At 41.1% G+C, this 23,062-nt stretch overlaps 1 protein-coding gene across 1 annotated transcript; it reads right to left on the reverse strand.

Moving 5' to 3' along the window:
• Nucleotides 1-365: 365 nt before the first annotated feature.
• LOC143774977 (uncharacterized) lies at nt 366-21,296 on the reverse strand. The gene is made up of 11 exons (XM_077262792.1): nt 21,249-21,296; nt 19,751-19,767; nt 19,427-19,631; nt 18,481-18,789; nt 18,024-18,155; nt 15,127-15,165; nt 7,651-7,773; nt 5,150-5,248; nt 2,739-2,816; nt 1,341-1,451; nt 366-845 (listed from the first exon to the last, which is right to left on the reverse strand). The coding sequence occupies exons 1-11, from the start codon at nt 21,294-21,296 to the stop codon at nt 678-680; spliced, it is 1,329 nt and encodes a 442-aa protein (XP_077118907.1). The 3' UTR covers nt 366-677.
• Between the last annotated feature and the right edge of the window lie 1,766 nt (nt 21,297-23,062).

The following is a 23,062-nucleotide window of genomic DNA, read 5'->3' on the forward strand; positions in this document are numbered from 1 at the left end:
TCAAATGAGAGTAAAAATAGGCTGGACCCCCTTTGCAGTCTCCTTTGCAGTGGAACTGACTTTTTTCTTTAGCTGCTATGTGCTCAGCCAATCCCAATGTCTTGCAGTATAGCTTTCAGACTGACTCAAAAGACCGGATTTACAAATGAGCATGGAGCAGGATGAAGCTGGATTTAGTGGTGCCCTCAGAACTTGGTGTTTTTCGGGTTGAATCTAGTCACTCAATACTGCTGATGGAGCACTGTTGATTTATGGACAACTTTTCGCTCAAACTTATTACCGTAGTAGAGCACCTCTATATTTTTATTTTTCCTATAAAATTCATTAGGCAGGTGCTTTGGCTGTTATAAAAAATGTCACCCAATTACAGCGCTGGCCAATATTTATTAACTGTTCGAAGAAAACCACCCAAAGAAATTGTTTCTATACTGTACGTCATTGCGCTAGGTACTGAAATCTTACACATGCTCCATTCATGTCAACACATGTACATTAGTCCAGTGAGGTGGATGATTGGCTGCCATGGCTGCCAGAGGAGATAACGAAACCGCTGGAGGTTAGAAAAGCCAAAACACAACCAATTGCTGCATTAACTTCAATTTGAAGCAGAAGTGTCTTTATGAATGTTACCAACATTCAGTTACCTTCCAAAGTACATGTAGCCTTCCAAGCATCCATTAACTGATCTTTTCCTCTTGTATCTCTGCACTTAGTTGCCTCCATTGTGTTGGTTCTGCAACTCTTCGCTGTAATCGGGAAGTGACACCATGAGCTCTTATCTCGCTTACAATTGAGTGCAGTTGACACAAAACAGTAGCGGACAAATTGGGGGTAACTGGTGGTTGCTGTAAATGAAAAGAAAGCTACATAATATACAATATTCACAAAAAAGACTTTACATATTATACTGTAATGTGCTACAATTACAGGCAGGCACGGAAAAATGCTGCAAAGAGTAAGATTAGATTGAAAAATATAAATGAATTAGATTATTTTTATCAATTAACAAAATGCAGGGTGAATCAGTAAAGAAAAATCAGAACTGGCTATCAGTCAGTGCCGGGGCATGCTTACAGCCAACACTCGCTACGCACTGAGAGGTGACTGAAGCTGTGCCGCACCACCTGTATGACTGAAAGCCAGAGGCTGCAGGGAGGAATACAATTCATTTCCTCCTGGCAGCGGGTCTGTCAGACCAGGCCCTGGGCAGTTGCGGAATGCTATTAACCTGGGATTAACTCCATATCTGCATGTTAATATTGTTTTTTCACATGACCGGTTCACCTTAAAAGGGAAAATACCGAACTAAGGAATGTTCTTGTGCTTACTGTTAAACTTACTTGTGTTAGAGCTTTGAGAAGTCTTAATAAAACCAGATCTTCCAGAACAACTGGTAGTGAAGAAAGTTTGCTAACACACTGCAGAAGACAGCAAAGAGTCTCTCCCTGACACTGTAAAATACAATCAGGTAAAAAGTAAATTAATAAATAAATATATTTATTAATTTCAGTAACTTGAAAAAACAAGAATAAGAGAATATCGGCTAGAATCAGGGTGTTTATTGTGTTTCTCAGGATTGTTATATATCTTGTGGGACTAGTAGTGAGGCTTCTGGACCTCACCCTAAATTTCCGGAATTTCGAGAGGCAGGACTGGATTTGTAACAACAGAATGCAGCACATCTGATCTAATTTTGCGTCAGCTGGACTGAATCCTCCATCACCGATTCCTGTTGCATAGAGCAGCATTCTCGGGCACTTCAGCTGTTATGAAATTACTACACTCAGCTTATCCTGACAGATGCCTGGCAGTGTGTGATTATCAGGGAATGCTGAGAGTTGTAGTTTTACAACAGCTTGAGTGACACTGATTACTGATCACTGGTGGGGAGATTTCTGCTGGAAGTGCCTCATAGGACAATGGAGGAAATAACTGTGGGTAGTCACAGGCTGCACCCTGGTGGTACATATATAATCACATGATGGCCATTAATATCTTCAGCAGATTTTTGTTACCTCATCTGATAGCAGCATAATGAAGAAAAAGAGACCCCGAATCTAGCGATGAATCACTTACTTTACTGGGTAGCATGTAGTATAGCTCAAAAAACAAACCTAACCACCGCCCCTGATTGGCAGTTTTCTGTGTACATTGTTTATCGACAATACAATGCCAATCAGTGGTGGGGGTGGAGCTGGACTATAATGCACGCTGATACCTAGTCCAGGCAGTGATAATCTCCTGTTGATAAAACACCCATTGTATTGAAACAAAGCACATAGACTAATAAGTGACACATCACTGAAATCAGTGTCTCAGCCCATACCTCATTCTCCCTCAGATTAAATAGTAAAAACCTGCTGACAGATTCCCTTTAAATTAGAATAGAACCCATGCACAAAACCCTTTGGGGGTTGTCTGTAGTATCTGCATCTTTTCACATCCCACTGAGGCTGCCGTCACACTAGCAGTATTTGGTCAGTATTTTACATCAGTATTTGTAAGCCAAAACCAGGAGTGGAGCAATTAGAGAAAAAGTATAATAGAAACATATGCACCACTTCTGCATTTATCACCCACTCCTGGTTTTGGCTTACAAATACTGATGTAAAATACTGACCAAATACTGCTAGTGTGATGGCAGCCTAACTGTAACAACAGACAGATAAGCAAAAAGTGGCTCTTTTCATCATAACCCACCAGCATTAACCATCTTTTTAACATAAATATGATCTTACCCTACTCAGTTTCTTCAGATTTTGTCTCCAATCCCCATCACAAAACACATTTACATCATTCCGACTCAGAACAGGTTCCTACAAAAACAAAAACAGAACCACTGAAATAGACCAGGATACATGAATTGTCATGTACATCAAACTTAACAATATACACAAAGTGTATACTAAACTATTATTTTTTACAATTTAAGATTTGCATTATTTGGTCAATTTTGCAAATTGAACTTTTTAAATTATTTATACTTTCAAAAGTGTAATTTTGCACCATATTAGCAGCAATCTTGCCACTACTTGGACAAAGTTGGGCATATTTATTAATATGATAATAAAAAAACTGTCTTTTATGTCTTGCTCCATAGATGTGTTCGGTGCCTCAACGTGTCCCATTATCTGCCAGTCTTGGAAAATTAAGACACAAGTTGAAAACGCACCTCTTCAAGCAATCTTTGAGCCTGCAATAACCAGGGTGCCTCCTGACCACCACCGAAACTGCCGCAACCCCCTCAACTTGTCTCTTTGTCCATTATCTGGTAGACTGTAAGCCCACAAGGGCAGGGTTCTCGCCCCTCTGTACCTGTCTGTCATTGTTAGTTTGTTCACTGTAACTCATATTTGCATTTTTTGTGTAACCCCTTCTCAATGTACAACAACAGGGAATCAATGGTGCTCTAAATAGTAATAATAATGATAATAATAATATGTCTTATAGCTTATTATGTGCTTTTGACACTTTCTGCACCTTGTCTGATGAGAGGCGTGGTCTCACTGAAATGTGGTGTTTGTTGGAAAGGTGTGTAATATGCAACACTGTGCACCAAAAATGCAAAAAAATTTTTTTACAATTTCTGCTACAAATCAAATCAATCAATCAATCAATCGACTAAGCTTACATCACCTAACATTGCACTGTCTAAGAATTAGCATGGATAAATAAACCCAACTGTCTAGATTATGGCAATCAGGTTTCAGTCATATTACTCTTCTACCTCCTAAGGTTGGTTTCACACTTGCGTTTTGATCTGCAGCGTTTTAGCGCTAAAAAACGCATGCGTTTTTTTTCCTATACTTAACATTAAAAAACGCATGCTTTTTTAGCGTGCGTTTTGACGCGTTTTCGGCAACGCATGCATTTTTTGACGCGTGCGTTCATTTGCAGAAATGCAACATGTAGTAATTTCTAGCGGCGTTTTTTTGCCGAAAAAAAACGCATGCGTTTTTTCGCGGCAAAAAAATGCATTGCTGTCTATGTAAACGCATGCGTTTTTAAGCACATGCGTTTGCTTGCGTTAAAAACGCATGCGTTTTTACCGAAAAGCACAAGAAAACACAAGAAAAAACAAGAACACCCTAACCCTAACCACAAGAAAAAACAAGAAAACCCTAACCCTAACCCTAACCCTAGGGTTACTAGGGATCCTAACCCTAAACCTAACCCTAACCCTAAGGTTAGGATCCCTAGTAACCCTAGGGATCCTAGCCCTAACCCTAACCCTAACCCTAGGGATCCTAACCCTAACCTTTAGGGTTAGGATCCTAACCCTTAGGGTTAGGGTTAGGATCCCTAGGGTTAGGGTTAGGGTTACAGTTAGGGTTAGGATCCCTAGGGTTATGGTTAGGGTTAGGGTTAGGGGCAGGGTTAGGGTTAGGGGTAGGGTTAGGGTTAGGATCCCAAGGGTTATGGTTAGGGTTAGGGTTAGGGGTAGGGTTAAGGGTAGGGTTAGGGTTAGGATTAGGATCCCAAGGGTTATGGTTAGGGTTAGGGTTAGGGGTAGGGTTAGGTTTAGGGGTAGGGTTAGGGGCAGGGTTAGGGTTAGGATCCCAAGGGTTATGGTTAGGGTTAGGGGTAGGGTTAGGGGTAGGGTTAGGGTTAGGGTAAGGATCCCAAGGGTTAGGGTTAGGGTTAGGGGTAGGAGTAGGGTTAGGGTTTGGATCCCTTTATCACCTTGATGGTGGGGGGTGGCTTATCAGTGACCTGGTGACCAGGACATTCTAATAAAAAGCTACCCCTAACCCTAACCCTAGGGATCCTAACCCTAACCCTAACCCTAGCTAATTCTATTAATAGTGTGTTTTCTAGTTGATTTTGATGATTGGCAGCTGTCACACACTTCTCAGCATGCGTTTCAAAAACGCATGTAAACGCGGGAAAACGCCGCGTTTTGGCGCGTTTTTTTTGGGCGCAAAAACGCATGCGTCTTAAAAACGCAGCGTTTGCATGCGTTTACATGCGTTTTTTCACCACATGCGTTTTTTTTTAAATGCTGCAGATCAAAACGCAAGTGTGAAACCAGCCTTACTCGGAAAAAAATCAGCCCAAAGTCTAAATCAATCTCTGAATTGTGGACACTGCCATTATTATCCGGTGCTGAAAAAAGTCTCAATAGCCACAACATAAAAAAGTGACTCACCGATAATTGCTGTAGCCAATCCCATAGCAGGGTACTAAGGATTTTGGGATCACTCTCTGTGGACACTTCAGCCCAAGCTCCCTCTTCATTCACAATATTCTACAGTAAATGTTTAATAAGAATACAAAAAAAAAGTCCAGTACATATGGGTAATACATGTTATTTGTGTTCTTCAAGTGTTCACACCATGGTTATGGTGTTCGTTTGCCATAAAATTGGGAAACATCTTAGTCCACAGCTTTAAATAAGCTCACTATATGTGAAAAGTATATTTTCAGTATGCTTTTGGTGGTAAGCATCATGTATATGTCCGTCAGAGGTATACAGGTGCTTCTCATAAAATTTGAATATCATCAAAAAGTTAATTTCAGTTCTTGAATGCAAAAAGTGAAACTCATATATTATATAGAGTCATTACAAACTGAGTGATCTATTTAACGTGTTTATTTCTGTTAATGTTGATGATTATGGCTTATAGCCAATGAAAATCCAAAAGTCATTATCTCAGTAAATTAGAATACTTCATAACACCAGCTTGTAAAATGATTTTTCAATCCAAAATGTTGGCCTACTGAAATGTATATTCAGTAAATGTACTCAATACTTGGTCGGGGCTCCTTTTACATCAATTACTGCATCAATGCGGCGTGGCATGGAGGTGATCAGCCTGTAGCACTGCTGAGGTGTTATGGAAGACCAGGGTGCTTAGATAGCAGCCTTCAGCTTGTCTGCATTGTTGGGCCTGGTGTCTCTCATCTTCCTCTTGAAATACCCCATAGATTTCCTATGGGGTTAAGGTCAGGCAGTTTGCTGGCCAATCAAGCACAGTGATACTGTTGTTTTTAAAACAGGTATTGGTACTTTTGGCAGAGTGGAAGATGTCAAGTCCTGCTGGAGAGTGAAATTTCCATCTCCAAAAAGCTTGTCGGCAGAGGGAAGCATGAAGTGCTCTAAAATTTCCAGGTAGATGGCTGCGCTGAGTTTGGTCTTGATAAAACACAGTTGACCTACACCAGCATATGACATGGCTCCCCAAACCATCACTGGTTGTGGAAACTTTACACTAGACCTCAAGCAGCTTGGATTATGTGCCTATCCACTCTTCCTCCAGACTCTGGGAACTTGATTTCAAGATGAAATGCAAAATTTATGCTAATCTGAAAACAACACCTTGGACCACTGAGCAACAGTCCAGTTCTTTTTCTCCTTGGCCCAGGTAAGACGCTTCTGGTGTTGTCCATTGGTCATGAGTGGCTTGACACAAAGAATGTGACACTTGTAACCCATATCCTAGATACATCTGTGTGTGGTGGCTCTTGAAGCAATGACTCCAGCAACAGTCCACTGCTTGTGAATCTCTCCCAAATTTTTGAATGGCCTTTTCTTAATCTTTTCAAGGCTGCGGTTATCCTGGTTGCCTGTGCACCTTTTTCTACCACACTTTTTCCTTCCACTCAACTTTCACTTAATATGCTTGGATACAGCACTCTGTGAACAGCCAGCTTCTTTAGCAATGACCTTTTGTGGCTTACCCTCCTTGTGGAGTGTGTCAATGACTGCCTTCTGAACATCTATCGAGTCAACAGTCTTCCCCATGATTGTGGAGCCAACTGAAACATACTAAGGGACCATTTTAAATGCTTAGAAAGCCTTAGGAGATAATGACTTTTGGGTTTTCATTGGCTGTAGGCCATAAACATTAATAGAAATAAACACTTGCAATAGATCACTCTGTTTGCAGTGACTCTATATAATACATTGGTTTCACTTTTTGTATTGAAGAACTGAAATAAGTTAACTTTTTAATGATATTCTAATTTTGTGAGAAGCACCTGTAGGTCTGATGTATTTCTAAAAATGAAGAGAAGGTTTCAACATAAACAGCAATACAGTGGTTTACATAGCTTACCATAAAGTGGTAAAATAATATCAACACACTCTAACCCATGGCAAATCCAATGAAAATTAACATTACTGTAATCATAATAAAGTGTAAATATTAGTAAACTATAAAAGAAATATGGTACAGTGTATACAGTATGTGAAATATCAATACTGTAAGGACTCTTAAAGGGGTTATCCAGCGCAGTGTAGCTTGCCAAATCCTAACAGTGTGTAACATGCACACGAATAAGATTTGACTGTACTTGTCAGTTCGAGTAGCCGTCACATCACTGTGCCAACTAGTTTCTCATCTCCCTCTCTAAATAGAGCCTTAATGGAAGTAAGAAGAGAAGCAAGAAGAGAAGCTAGTTGGCACTTGACTGCAAATATGCAAATCACAAGTGGAGCCGGATCCTAATAGTGTGCATTATTCACACTGTTAGGATTCAGAAAGCTGCAGTGCTTTCCAAAAATTTGCAATTGGCTTGGCAACCTCTTTAAAGGGGATGTCTGATTTAGAAAATTTATATTTTTCTTATCCTGTTTAGGATTGAAATCTCTTGGACCCAGATGAGCTGAGAACACATTTAAAGATATAAGTAAATGAGCATTATCACCTGCAGATAGTCCACTCTCTGCTTTATTGTTAACTCGGGGACTTCCAGTTCAGCCATGGCTTCTGCAATGCACAAGATATGGTGTGGAGTAATAGGATGACATGGCTCTGCAACACTGTCTCTCTGTTAACAGCCAGAAACAGCCAGTCACTAACGCATAAATTACAAATACTAAAAATCAGCTTAGTGAGTACAATTCACAGAAAGCTCCAATTTTTGTAAAGAATATATTAGGAATGAGCATGTCGGCTGAAGAATTAGCAGGAATTAGTTGTGGGAAATTTCCCTATGATTTTAATGTATACCCATAAAGATTGGCCTGCAGATTGACAAAGGAATCCAGAAAATAATGTAGAATCAATGGATTATTTCTGATCTGCTCATGATAAGAATTACAGACCAAAGGAGTCACATAGTGACCAAAGAAAGGTATGTTTATTAAAATCTACCTTTCATCAATACCATAAGCTACAGTAACAAACTGAAATGGATTGTACATTATTTAGGTCATCAATATTAGATCAGAGGGGGTAAAATATATGCATAAAGTTAGTTACTACGGGTAATACATGTTATTTGTGTTTGCAAAATAAACTGAAAAATATCTTAATCCACAAATTTAAATAAATCTGAAAATTATATTTTCAGTATGTTATTTAAGTGGTATACACAAGCACATATCCAAAAGGGGTATAAGTCTACTCTGTGGCATTCCACAAAGTATTTGGATGTTAGATCATATACAATTGAACAGCGACATAGTGGTATACGTATCTCCCGGGACTCTGCACCCCCTTTATTTTAAAACAAAGTGTGCCTCTGCATGAAATACCATTAGCTGTTTACAGCGCCACCAGCAGCCAAAATTATACATTGCATGGAGCTAGAAAAGTACAACTCTTTACACTGTGTAGTGGCCGCTAGCAGGTACTGCAGATCAGTTCCCAATCTCTTTAATAGGAGCCGAGTTGCAGCACTTGAGAGCAGCCAGTATGTACTGTATGAAGACCTAGCTTGCTCCAAGTGGAAGACAAAGTATTAGGGTGAAGGGGATTTTTATCAATCGCATCAGCAAAATATGGTCAAGATTTTCAAACATGTAGAATGTCCTGTCTGTTATAGCAATGAAAATGGAGATCACGTTTTTTTACCCCTTTGCTCCACAATTCACGACCAGGCCAAATTTTACAATTCTGACCAGTGTCACTTCATGAGGTAATAACTCTGGAACGCTTTGACGGATCCCACTCATTCTAAAAATGTTTTTTTCATGACATAAAAAATCAAACTTTCAATTTGTTTGCCTTTAAATCAGACAGTTTTGTCACACAAAACAGTTAACAAATAACATTTTTCATCACGTTTACTTTACGACAGCACAATTTTTAAAACAACATTTTTTTGTTAGGAAGTTAGAAGGGTTAAAAGATGACCAGCGATTTCACACTTTTCCAACAAAATTTACCACACCATTTTGTAGGGACCACATCACATTTGAAGAGATTTTAAGGGGTTTATATGACAGAAAATATCTAAAAGTGACACCATTTTAAAACTGCACCCCTCAAGGTGACAAAACCACATTCAAGAATTTTAAGTGCATCACAGTCATTAATTAAATGTGGAAGAAGCTTTTTTTTTACTTTGGACCCAAATTTCTTTATTTTTACAAGGGAAACAGGAGAAATGGACACAAAAATTTGATGTGCCTTTTCTCCTGAGCCCGCCGATACCCCATATGTAGAGGAAAAGTAATGTTTTTGCGCACAGCAAGGCTCAGAAGGGAAGGAGCGCCATTTGACTTTCTGAACACAAATTTGCTGGAATCATTAGTGGACTGCATGTTCCATTTCAAGAGCCCTGATGTGCCGAAACAGTGAAACCCCCCACAGGTGACCCCACTGTGCAGACTAGACCCCTCAAGGAATGTATCTAGATGTGTGGTAGGCACCTTGAATCTCCAGGTGCTTCACAGCAGTTTAAAATCTTGAACTGTGAAAATAAAAAATCAAATTTTTCCCACAAAAAGTTATTTTAGTCCCATTTTTTATTTTCAGAAGGGTAACAGGATAAATTGCACCACACCATTTGTTGCTCAATTTTTTCTGAGCATGCCAATGCCCCATATGTGGGGGAAAACTACCATTTGGGCGCACAGCAGGACTCAGAAAGGATGGAGTGATGCTTTGGAATGCAGACTTTGATGGAATTGTGTGCAGGTGTCATGTTGTTTCTGTAGAGCCCTTGGTGTGCCTTAACAGCAGAAAACCCCCACAAGTGACCCCATTTTGGAAACTAGACCCCTCAAAGAATTTCTGTAGATGTGTGGTAAGCACCTTGAATGCCCAGGTGTTTCACAGAATTTTACAACGCTGATCTGTGAAAAAAAAAAGTATTTCCCACAAAAATGTTGTTTTAACCCCAATTTTTTTATTTTCATAAGACTAACAGAAGAAAATGGACCCCAAAGTTTGGTATACAATTTCTGCTAAGTACGCAGATACCCCATATGTGGACGAAAACTACTTTTGAGGTACAGTGCAAAGCTCAGAAGGGAAGAAGTGCCATATTGAAGTTCAGATTTTGTTGGAATAATTTGAGGATGCCATGTCACATAGGAAGAGCCCCTGAAGTGCCAGAGCAGGAGAACCCCCTCATATATGATCTAATTCTACAAACCACATTCCACAATTAATTCATTTAGGGGTGCAATGATCCCAAGGGAAGGAGCGTCATATTATTGTGCAGATATTATTGTTATGGTTTGCAGGTGCCACGATCCACCGGGAGAGTCTCTGAGGTGACGGAACAGCAAAACTCCTCATAAGTTACCTCATTTTACAAACTACACCTCTTGATGAATCAATCTAGAGTTGCAGTGATCATATTGACAACACAGATGTGTCACAGAATTTTATACCATTAGGCAGTGAAGAAAAAATAATTATATTTACCACAAAAATTTGGTTTTAGCCCCAGATTTTACATTTTCACAATGAGAAATGGGTAAAAATGGCACCAAAATTTGGCCCATAAATTCTGCTAAATATGCAATACCACATATGTGGCTATAAAGTACTGGTTAACCATACGGCGAGAGTTGGGAGGTACGGTGCGCTATTTGCCTCTTGGAGCCCAGATTTTCCTAGAATAGTTTGCGGACTCCATATACAGAGCCCCTAAGTGTTAGAAGAGCAGAATCCCCCTTTCAAGTGACCCCATTTTGGAAATTATACCTCTTTGGGAATGTATCTACAGGTATAGTGACAATTTGGACTCCTTGGGTGCTTTCCAGTAACAAGAAGCAATGGATGTTACTGAGTAAAATGCAAACTGCCATTGTAGTGCCCAGTACGTTGTAGTGACCAGTATGTTGTAGTGACCAATCCGTTATGCCCCACTCCTTCTTCTGGAGACACGCAACTGTAAATTAGGCGGTCTCTCATTACTACAGAATTGCCAAATTTGCCAAAAAATGGTTTAGGAACACAGGGGCTCAGAAGGGAGAAGGGCATTTGGATTTGGGAGCGCAGAATTTGCTGGATATCTTATGGAATGTGAGAAGCCATAGCGCTTTTCCAGAGTCTTTGTACTACCAGTCATGTGGAATCCCCCTATATTTCCATTGACAAGTGACGGACCCAAGTGATGACTTGCTATTTTTGTGGATTGAGTTGAAGTTTTTATTGGGAATATTTTACATAATGTTTGGGATCACATTTATCCGGCACTGTACACTGAGCACTTCCTTTGGGGTTTCCATCTAAATTTCTAAGTGACGTGACTCAGATGAAACCCCTGAGGGATCCATTCACTATAATCAGGCAGCAGAGTTACTTTTTATTTTTGCATATTTCTGCAGACAGAGTCATGTGATGGCTTGTTTTTTTGCGGGACAAGTTGATGTTTTTATTGATACAATTTTTGGCCAAATAGCATTTTTTGATTGCTTTCTAATCAGAATTTTGGGAGGCAGAATAAACAAAAATCAGCAATAAAAACTATTTTATAGAAAAAATAATTATTTTTGCATTACTTCTTTTTGAGAGCCCGGTATAACTTATTTATTTTTCCGCTGGTGGAGCTGAGTGGCAGATTGTTTTTTGCAGGAGAAGATGACATTTTCAGTGATACCATTTTTATTGCGCAAATTGCCTCTTCAGAGAAAAAGAGGACTTAAATTCTATAGCGCCACCTGTTGGAAGTAGCGATCCTACAAGTCACAATCAACCCTTTAACGAGTCGTGCAATATGACTTAGGATAAAAGCCAAATCAGTATCTCAATTCACAGACACGGTGTTTCGGGATGTTGGCCCTCGTCAGTGTGAAGCATGAGAACTACGGTGGTACGGTGCGCTATTTGCCTCTTGGAGCCCAGATTTTCCTAGAATAGTTTGCGGACTCCATATACAGAGCCCCTAAGTGTTAGAAGAGCAGAATCCCCCTTTCAAGTGACCCCATTTTGGAAATTACACCTCTTTGGGAATGTATCTACAGGTATAGTGACAATTTGGACTCCTTGGGTGCTTTCCAGTAACAAGAAGCAATGGATGTTACTGAGTAAAATGCAAACTGCCATTATAGTGCCCAGTACGTTGTAGTGACCAGCATGTTGTAGTGACCAATACGTTATGCCCCACTCCTTCTTCTGGAGACACGCAACTGTAAATTAGGCGGTCTCTCATTACTACAGAATTGCCAAATTTGCCAAAAAATGGTTTAGGAACACAGGGGCTCAGAAGGGAGAAGGGCATTTGGATTTGGGAGCGCAGAATTTGCTGGATATCTTATGGAATGTGAGAAGCCATAGCGCTTTTCCAGAGTCTTTGTACTACCAGTCATGTGGAATCCCCCTATATTTCCATTGACAAGTGACGGACCCAAGTGATGACTTGCTATTTTTGTGGATTGAGTTGAAGTTTTTATTGGGAATATTTTACATAATGTTTGGGATCACATTTATCCGGCACTGTACACTGAGCACTTCCTTTGGGGTTTCCATCTAAATTTCTAAGTGACGTGATTCAGATGAAACCCCTGAGGGATCCATTCACTATAATCAAGCAGCAGAGTTACTTTTTATTTTTGCATATTTCTGCAGACAGAGTCATGTGATGGCTTGTTTTTTTGCGGGACAAGTTGATGTTTTTATTGATACAATTTTTGGCCAAATAGCATTTTTTGATTGCTTTCTAATCAGAATTTTGGGAGGCAGAATAAACAAAAATCAGCAATAAAAACTATTTTATAGAAAAAATAATTATTTTTGCATTGCTTCTTTTTGAGAGCCCGGTATAACTTATTTATTTTTCCGCTGGTGGAGCTGAGTGGCAGATTGTTTTTTGCAGGAGAAGATGACATTTTCAGTGATACCATTTTTATTGTGCAAATTGCCTCTTCAGAGAAAAAGAGGACTTAAACTCTATAGCGCCACCTGTTGGAAATAGCGATCCTACAAGTCACAATCAACCCTTTAACGAGTCGTGCAATATGACTTAGGATAAAAGCCAAATCAGTATCTCAATTCGCAGACACGGTGTTTCGGGATGTTGGCCCTCGTCAGTGTGAAGCATGAGAACTAATTTGGCTAGATGAGAGGCTCTGGACTGGGGTCTAGGGGGTAACGTTTCTCCTTATGGAGAGTGACATACCAGCTCTGGCTTGTCAAGGTAAGGAGGCTTATTCGCCATGCAATGCTCCTCTGGTAAATATAATATGCAAATTGCCTCTTCAGAGAAAAAGAGGACTTAAACTCTATTTATGGGGTTAAAGTGATGGGAGCGGTGCACTGAGTGACGGATGTCTGCTGTCAGAATCAGCAGAATCAGCTGACATGAAGCGGCAGTTGTGTACGTCTAATGTCGGTAAGTACCAGCCAAGGTTGTGAAGGGTTTAAACGTACCATACATTTTTATAAAAGTCATTTCCTAGTGTGTCGTTCACCTCTCACAACCATAGCTATGTGTGTAAGAACCCTTTGGTAATTCAAGGAGATTTCTTGAGGCAGTCAATAGTAATGAGTTTTCAAGTTGAAATTGCTCCAGGAAACACTCCTTCTTTGAGGAGTTTATGGAGAAGTTTTTTATTTCCTGAAGCATTTACTGAACAGGAGCATTTTGGAAGAGTTTTCTTTACTGAATCATTTTTTTCTTTTGCAGTCTTTCGATTGGTCTGTGCTTAGTTTGGAATCGATTCCATCAAGAGCTGCTCCAAAGAAGTGAGATGCAATTTCTTTTTTCCTACCAGGTGTTTTTCAAGTCCTGAAGTGAAAAGACCCTCAAAAGACTGAACATATGAACAGTAAGGGGATGAATGAGTGAGAATACACACAGTAATGCCTAAATCGAGTATCTGCAAGTGAACATCAATTCACCATCTGTTGACTAAAGATAAAATAAACAAAGGAGAAAGCAGAACTACATTGGTAGGAACTGAAGACTGAAGTATACAACTCCAGAGGGACAAGATTCAAGGAGATGCCAGGTCAGGTGACAGCTCTAATTATAAAAGGCCAGGGAAAGCTGAGAAGGGGAGGAGTCAGTGCCAGGACCTGTAGCAGGACGGTTGTGTGAGCAGCAGAGTTATAGCCACCATTACGAGAGACCAGACCCGAGTAAAGACCCAAGAGACCAGACTGGAGTGAAGATTTGAGAGACCATACCCAATTGAAAACCCATAAAACCAGACCTGGAGACGAGAGACCAGAGTTGGGAGATCCGAGTCATGTGGGCAGAGCCAGAACTGGGGGAGGCGATTGGACTGCTAGAGAGGGACAGTGGTATGAGCCACAACCCAGATGCAAATAAATGCTACAAAATGAGGGAAAAGAATCGCTGTCATGCTTCAGGAAACAGAGGCAGCCAGCTTGTTGGGTGTGCTGAGTTATCCATCAATACGAGACTTGCGGCCTAACAGGGAGTAACGTAGATTGTTGGGGCCTGTATGGCGCTTCATATCGCTTGAGTAGTGGTGACGGCAATTGGCCTGTTAGTGACAGTGACACACCCTAGGTCGAGGAATTAAGACTAAGATGTTACGACAATAGTTGCTTAGTTGGCGCTCACAGCTACCGGCGATCAGTAACCATAGAAGTCTCAATGGAGAAGCATCGCCGACCTCAGATCATGTGACGGGGGTCGGCGATGCCGTCATTTCCGGCCGCCCGGCCGGATGCGGTGGTTAAATGCCGCTGTCTGCGTTTGACAGCGGCATTTAACTAGTTAATAGCGGCGGGTGAATCGCGATTTCACCCGCCGCTATTGTGGGCACATGTCAGCTGTTCAAGACAGCTGACATGTCCCGGCTTTGATGCGGGCTCACCGCGGAGCCCTGCATCAAAGCAGGGGAGCTGACATCGGACGTACTATCCCGTCCGATGTCAGTAAGGGGTTAATTTCTTACATTTGATATTGTGCCGTAGGCACTAAGCACCTATGTAATGGTCTTAATCAAATAAATAATTGTTAGTTAAGTACCACTGTCTCCTCATTCTCTGTGCCGTTGCATCCGTGTACCTGTGAACAGAACAACAAAAGTTGTTTTACAATAGAAATAAATACAAATAGCCTTTCAAGCGTTTTTAAGTGGACCCGCTACAAAAAAACAACATTAAGGCCATGTTCACACTCTGCGGGTTTTACTGCGGATCCGCGGCGATTTTGATGCTGCGGGTCCGCAGCAGTTTCCATAGCGTTTACATTTACATGTAAACCCTATGCAAACTGCAATCCGCTGTGCACATGCTGCGGGAAAAACCACGCAGAAACGCAGCGGTTTACATTCCGCAGCATGTCACTTCTTTGTGCAGAATCGCTGCGATTCTGCACACATAGGAATGCATTGATCCGCTAACTTCCCGCATGGGGCTGTGCCCACGATGCGGGAAGTAAGCGGATCATGTGCAGATGGTACCCGGGGCCCTGGGAACCATATTAGTGTAAAAAAAAAAGAATAAAAAATAAAAAATAATGATATACTCACCTCTCAGCGCTGCACGTGGCCGTCCGGTCTCAGGTTTGCTGTGCGAGCAGGACCTGCGGTGACGTCGCGGTCACATGACCGTGACGTCGCGGTCACATGACCGTGACATCGCGGTCACATGACCGTGACATCATGAAGGTCCTTCTCGCACAGCATCTTTGGAACCGGACCGCCGCGTGCAGCGCCGAGGAGATCGGGACGTCAGAGGGTGAGTATAACCATTTTTTATTATTTTTAAGATTACTATTGATGCTGCATATTGCTGCATATGCAGCATCAATAGTATAGGAGTAAAACCGCAGCGGAAACCGCAAAACAAACCGCGATAAATCTGCAGGGATAACCGCAGCGGTTTTGCCCTGCAGATTTATCAAATCCGCTGCGGGAGAACCCGCAGAGGACCCCGCAAAGTGTGCACATAGCCTAAGAACTCCATGTGAACATACTATAAATGTTTTGTACAAATGGAGTTATTTTGCTGAGTTTTCAGAGCAGAAAATGAGTGGACAGTCTCCATGTCATGTTCCAAATATCAAAACTCCTCAAAAACTTTGAATTTCCACTCAGTTTTTGCTCAGAATACTCAGCAAAATGACTACGTGTGCACATAGCCTAATAAAGTGTTTTTATTCAATGTGTGCAAATTTCCTAGCAAAAATGTGCCTCAGTTGCTTTGTTAAAATCTAAAGTTTTATATCTTTTTTTTTTCTGAATGTTTCATATTGAAATGAATGCAAATTATGTATGTCAGCCCAGGCCCTGACTCAAGTTGATTGCTGCACTTTGTGTTAAATTCTACTGGTTCCAACCCTTATGGCTTACCAAATAGTGCACCAATAATGCAGTAATACAAGGCTTAAGATAATTTACCATAAAGAGCTAAAAATATCACTGAAAAACAGGTTCAAACACCAGGACTTCTGAAACATTTTCTACTGGGCTCTCACCAGACAGACCAAGACTATATCTGACCTAACCATAAGTAGTGGATTGGATTGAAGGATGTTTTATATTTTAGTATGGTCTTAAAAAGTAAAAAGTAAAGCATCCTTCAATTCAATCCTTCAATTTTTGCCCCCCTGAAAATAGAATAACATTACAAAAATGCACAAAATTAGTCAATTATGTTGCTAAACCTGCAGTCATAGAAAGGGTTGTACAGCATATGATCACATCTATGTAGACTGCCTCCCCATTCATGCCTCACCAATAACTATGGAGATAATCAGTGGTTAGACCAGCTTGAGAAGTAAATGAAAACTTGGCACTCGGATGTGAAAAATAGAGACAATAAAGAAACGTTTCAGTCTACAACTCAACCTTCATCATTCCGCTGGATTATGGAATAACTGCTTAGGCAGTGCAAGGCTGAGCTGGTCAAGGTACAGACCAAAAAGTCCCTTTATTGTCTGGAAAATAACAGAAATAAAATTTTATCTCTCTTGATCACATCTGAGTGCCAAGTTTCCACATATTTATTGATGGGATTGGATCCTACTTTTGCACCACCCAGCAGAAGTGCCATGTCTACCTTTCATTACAGCTTGAGAAGGACTGGACTAAACAACACTTTCTAAAAAGTGGAAACATGGGATTGAGAATGCAACAGTTCACGGTCTACAAGGGCCAGTGGTGTCCATTGTGGCTCACAATGCTCTGAACTTGTAACTTTATCAAAGCACTTTTACTTTTGTACCACTAATTACTGTTGCTATAAATAATGGTCAAGTGTATAGACTTATGCCAGCTTCACATATCGGAGTTTCAAGGTCCTGATTTCCAGAGGCGCTCTGAGTCTTCTGTCCCAAACTCAACAAACTCATAGACATGTATTAGCATGTTGACTTTGAGTCAGGAGGCTCTTGTTCTCCCCAGAAATCTCTGTTGAAATGTAAATGTATGAAGCTGGCCAAAGAGATCAGAGACATTTATGAGCACATGCAAGTTTAATTATTTAGAAGTGAAGAACTGCTTTGCAATGGTGCAGTGGTGCGTTGTATGCCCAGTATCCATGATCCTAACCTGCTCGAAGAACAGAACGGAAGTGTTCAGTGCCAGAGTCATGCATTGAGGTGAGTGTATACTACACACTCATCGTTACTTTCTTTCCATCTTCACCTAGTGACAACATAACTCCCTACCTTCATATCATTATTTAGAAGGACATTTAATGATATGTTTTTCTGAGAACTCTCAAAAGTGATTTACCCACATAATGGGCATAACTTACCTGTCATGATTAAGGGAGCTTAGTCTCCAGAAACGCGTTGAGATTCTTACCCATATGGCTTGTGCTGAAGTCTGTATCCTCTATGCTCAATAGTATGTGAATAAAGAAAACTCTTTTTTACGGATTCGGTGAAGCTGGACATTCTTTTCTTTTATAACTTACCTTTGCCCCGTTATTTTCCAGTGTATAATTAGATATGTGCGGTATCATTCCAGGAACGTTTAGCTTTGATGTTTCAGATCCTGACATTTTAACAAGATCAAGTTCACACAGCCCATTGTTGACAGTATCCACCTGAGTAAAGAATGAATGAATTATATCTTATGCACTAAAACATGATGACAACCTTCAAGTTGTACTTTGCCATAGCATGGCACTTATAGAAGACTATTAGGCCATATTGTGCTTTATAAGCTCTCCTACTTGTTATGGGGATTATAGAGGTACTCTTATTAAGTAGCATTGCTTCTAAGGAATGAGTAATAAGGAGGCAGCCTACAGCAGCATGCGGAGTGTCTACCGCTCTATACTATGGAACCAGAGGATCTCTGGATACTGCTGTGCAGGCTCCATACATAAGTCCTTGCCATATACGTAAGGCTACGGTCTTATTACTTACTGATGTGTCACTTGTTAGCAGGAGTTGCAGGATTCCTGTGTCACAGCTGACCTGACTTTGCAGGAGACCTTGTCTCTTTTTAACTTTTCTTTCCTGTTCAGCGTCTTCACTTTCATAAATTGGTGAGTGAGACTTCATACACTGACGGTCACTTGCTGCTTTAATGATGACCTGATGTAAAAGTCTATTTGCAGTCTCTCTTTCCAATTCTACCCATGGTCCTCTTGCTCGCCTTCCACCTGCCAGCTGGGCCAATCTACGACATATAAGTACTACAGGCTTTGGAAGATGGCGCAAACTCCGAGCTTCCTGTCCATGAAGAAGGTGTCGTTGGCAGACCAGATATTGAGGCAAGGTAAAAGCAATATAACCAGGAGGTGCTTTGGGAAAAACCGTCCATTGTGAACATAGAAAAAGGGCAAAATCACAAACAACAGAAACTTGCGATCCTGTCTGTATAGATCCAGGGCGGCGTAGACGCAAAAAACGGATAGCATCTGCAGCTCTGACACGGCATGCATAGACTAAGTAGCATGCAATGAGCAACCCTGAAAAAATATGTGCAAGTAAAAAACATAGTAACCCTAGATTGCTTACACTAGAAGACAGATTTGGCGCATCTTGCAGAGTTACCTTTTGACAACAACTTGGTTGACTTAGTTCACAACAATGCTTGGTGCCAAAAGCATGGCCATGCCCCCTTTTTCTAAACCATACACCCTTGTCTACACATTTATCTAAACTGTCTAGTTAGACAAAAGTATCTAAGCACATAATAAATATATATGACACATTTTATACAAATTTGGCTTGAATTACAGAGAATTTAGCCTTGTAAATCTCTCCATGTGTGTTCTTTGACATTACTTAACCAGTAGTGGTGCTGATTGTAGGTGCTCATTGTAACATTGGTGTGGACAAGCAGTTCAGTGCGCCTTCCACTTACTCTTTTTTCATTTATCTCTGCCTTCCTTTCTTTCTTGATTGACAGATTTGGTTTTACAGGAGCCAGAGGAGAGCAGATCCAGTAGATGCGAAACATGTAGATGGGAATTTGCACTGACTTGCTCAGCCATGCCAAGCATGCACCAAGTTCCTTGTTTGAACAGTCATTATATTCTGGAAGACTCCCTTCAACTCCATGTGTGGTGCTAGAAGAGAGTGAGTGTGCTCCTGGTTTATTTCGGAACCTTTGTGGAAAATATATCTCTATCCTCCACCCTCCATATTCTACCTCATCTTCATCCCTTCATCTTTCCTGACATCTTACCTCATTTCTTCAAAATACTGTGAATAAAACATGTTAAAATTCATCACTGCATCATACTTTCCAGATTAACAACATGCAGGTGGTCAAGAATTGGAGGAGAGGTTAGCAAGTAACATCTGCCATTGCTTGTACAGAGATCTGTGCTCTCATCCCTTAGACACATCTCATCTACGTACATCGGTGGCACAATACCACATTATGAAATTGTGTTACTCCTGCAAAGAAAAATGGAGCAACTATGCTCTCAATAAATGTGGTGAGACAATAGGGGCTATTGGTACATGCATCCCTGATCACCGGGTCATTACCTCCTGTCTTCCGGTTCATCTTTTGTAAAGGTAAGCTTCTTTGCATTATTTGCATTCTGCACTAGCATTGGCACTTTATATGTGGGGATGTCAGCAGCATATGCACAATTGTTACTGATTTGCTTGGAAGCAGCACAACCATTAAATTATGTCCCAATTAATATTGGGAGGGTATTTAAGGTGGACGCCTCTGTACTATGAGTTCTCCCCTTGTCTTTTCTTTGTCCATATATTTATTGACTTTATTATTGTATATATGTGAGTGAGTTATTAATACAATTTGTATAAATTTTTTGACACATTTGTCTCACCACATTTATTGAGAGCATAGTGGCTCCATTTTTCTATGTAGGATTAATGTATGTTTGGGAGCAGCCCTCACTATCAGTAGTAGATCTATTGTTGATAGAATCTATATATGAATATCCGCAATGTCAGTAATTGTTAATTGATTATGAAATTGTGACTGCAGAACTGAGTAAAACTGTTTTCATTTTTAATTTCTACTCTCCATTGTGGATATATTAGCTTATAAAGTTTAGGTTATAGTTCAACTGGACGTTACCATAGATTTGTATTTGGGGGCATGTACGTCTATCCCTGCGTGAAGTTGACCAATCATAAGCAGGCAACATCATGCAGGGGAGAAAAGAACAAGCCCTACTCTCCTCATCAAATTCTGCAGCTCCTGTCAAGATGTAGTGGTGACTGAATGACACTACTGGGCAGAACTCAAATAAGGTACAGTAGACGAGGAGGTAGAAACAAAACACCAGCTTTATTAAAATACAGAGGATTATATGCCAGAAAATAAGACTATCAGATCTTGTAATGAAAATAGCAAAAATAGATACCAGGAGACACAGCTGGATTGTTTCACACAAGCTGTACTCCAGCTATGGCAATGCATAGTTCAATACAAACAGAATAAACAATTTCTACAAACTACTCTTTTCTAACTTCCAATCTGGCTTCCGATAATAGGGTCGCGCTCAAGTTAACCCTAACACAATTGAACAGCAATGTCACACTCACAGTTCTATAGCACTTAGGAGAAACTTCTGCTTGGTCCCAATGTAGAAGAACCGAGTTTGTTGTGTTGAGATCTTCCTTCAGGTTAACAGATCCGTCTTCTTCCGGGTCTAGGCAAGTCTCATTCCCAATTTTCAATGCTGAGGGATTACTGTTACCACAGTGTTGTTTTCTCTGTCAGGTAACAGGTGCTTGGGGAGAACCATCTTGGCTGTGTGATGCGACTCTTTCCTTCTGACACGGTACTGGTGATCGATCCTGCGGTAATCTGGGACTATCTTTTCCTTTGAAGCCGTTAGTTCATTTGCCAGTCTCTCAGTGTCAGGACACACTTATTGTCCTGTCTCCCTCACTCAGGCTCGAGCCTGTCTCAACACTTCCTAAACTGTCACTTCCTGCTTGCTCAAACCAACACAATGCAAAGTGCATACAAATCAGAGTGGAGGAAAGGTACCTTCACACGAAGCGATGCTGCAGCGATAGCGACAACGATGCCGATCGCTGCAGCGTCGCTGTTTGATCGCTGGAGAGCTGTCACACAGACCGCTCTCCAGCGACCAACGATGCCGAGGTCCCCGGGTAACCAGGGTAAACATCGGGTTGCTAAGCGCAGGACCGCGCTTAGTAACCCGATGTTTACCCTGGTTACCAGCGTAAAAGTAAAAAAAACAAACCGCACATACTTACATGCGTCCCCCAGCGTCCGCTTCCTGACACTGACTGAGCTCCGGCCCTAACAGCAGAGCGGTGACGTCACCGCTGTGCTTTCACTTTCACTTTAGGGCCGGCGCTCAGTAAGTGTCAGGAAGCAGACGCTGGGGGACGCATGTAAGTATGTGCTGTTTGTTTTTTTTACTTTTACGCTGGTAACCAGGGTAAACATCGGGTTACTAAGCGCGGCCCTGCGCTTAGTAACCCGATGTTTACCCTGGTTACCAGTGTAAAACATCGCTGGTATCGTTGCTTTTGCTTTCAAACACAACGATACACAGCGATCGGACGACCAAATAAAGTTCTGGACTTTATTCAGCGACCAGCGACATCACAGCAGGATCCTGATCGCTGCTGCGTGTCAAACGAAACGATATCGCTAGCCAGGACGCTGCAACGTCACGGATCGCTAGCGATGTCGTTTCGTGTGAAGGTACCTAAACAGTCTAATTCAGCTTGTGACAGAGGCTGATCCCCTACATAGAAATACAGCAGAGCTGAGCTATGTATTATTACAAAGCTTTGCATATCTCATCTCAGTGCTGTCAGCTTTCACACTTCCTTCACACTGACTCCAGTGAGATTAGGTCTGGAAGTGTTTGTAATGATAAATAACTCAGCTGTGCTCTATCTCAATCTACACAGGACTTGCAGAGATCAGAGGAGAGGAGGTCATGTTCCTTTCTCACCTGCATGACACTACCTCCTTATGATTGGTCAATCTCATGCAGGGGAAGATGCACACTTTGCAAAGACAAATCTCTGGTAACACCCAATGGAACAATAATATGAATTATAACCTAAGCTTTACAAGCCAATATCTCCACAATGGAGAGGAGAAATGAAAAAATAAAAAAATATGTTTTACTCAGCTTTGCAGCCACAATTCCGTGATGTGGCCAGTTTAACATGCTCAAACTGGTGAAAGGTTCTCTATAAATGGAATCTGTTATGTGAAACAATTCTATTAACCTGCAGACATGGCATTAATCTGCACGTTAATAGCATTGTGAACCTGCGTTGGTGCGGTTTTAGTCAACGCTCTGTGTATAGAAAGCGAGAAAACGGAAGCTGTAACCTCACCCCCGGCACTGACTTACACCCGGCCCTAAGCGAGCTGTCAGTCACTGCAGAAAGCGTGGTTAGAGCCAAAGCTCTCTATACACAGAGCAGTGACTGACCCTGAGCTGGCGCCACCCCGAAAGTTGCCGAAGGAACTAAAGTTAATTTCCTGTCAGCAACAGGGGTCTAAGTGCAGGTA

This window comes from Ranitomeya variabilis, chromosome 5 (genome assembly GCF_051348905.1).
Source record: "Ranitomeya variabilis isolate aRanVar5 chromosome 5, aRanVar5.hap1, whole genome shotgun sequence".
Lineage (NCBI taxonomy): Eukaryota > Metazoa > Chordata > Amphibia > Anura > Dendrobatidae > Ranitomeya > Ranitomeya variabilis.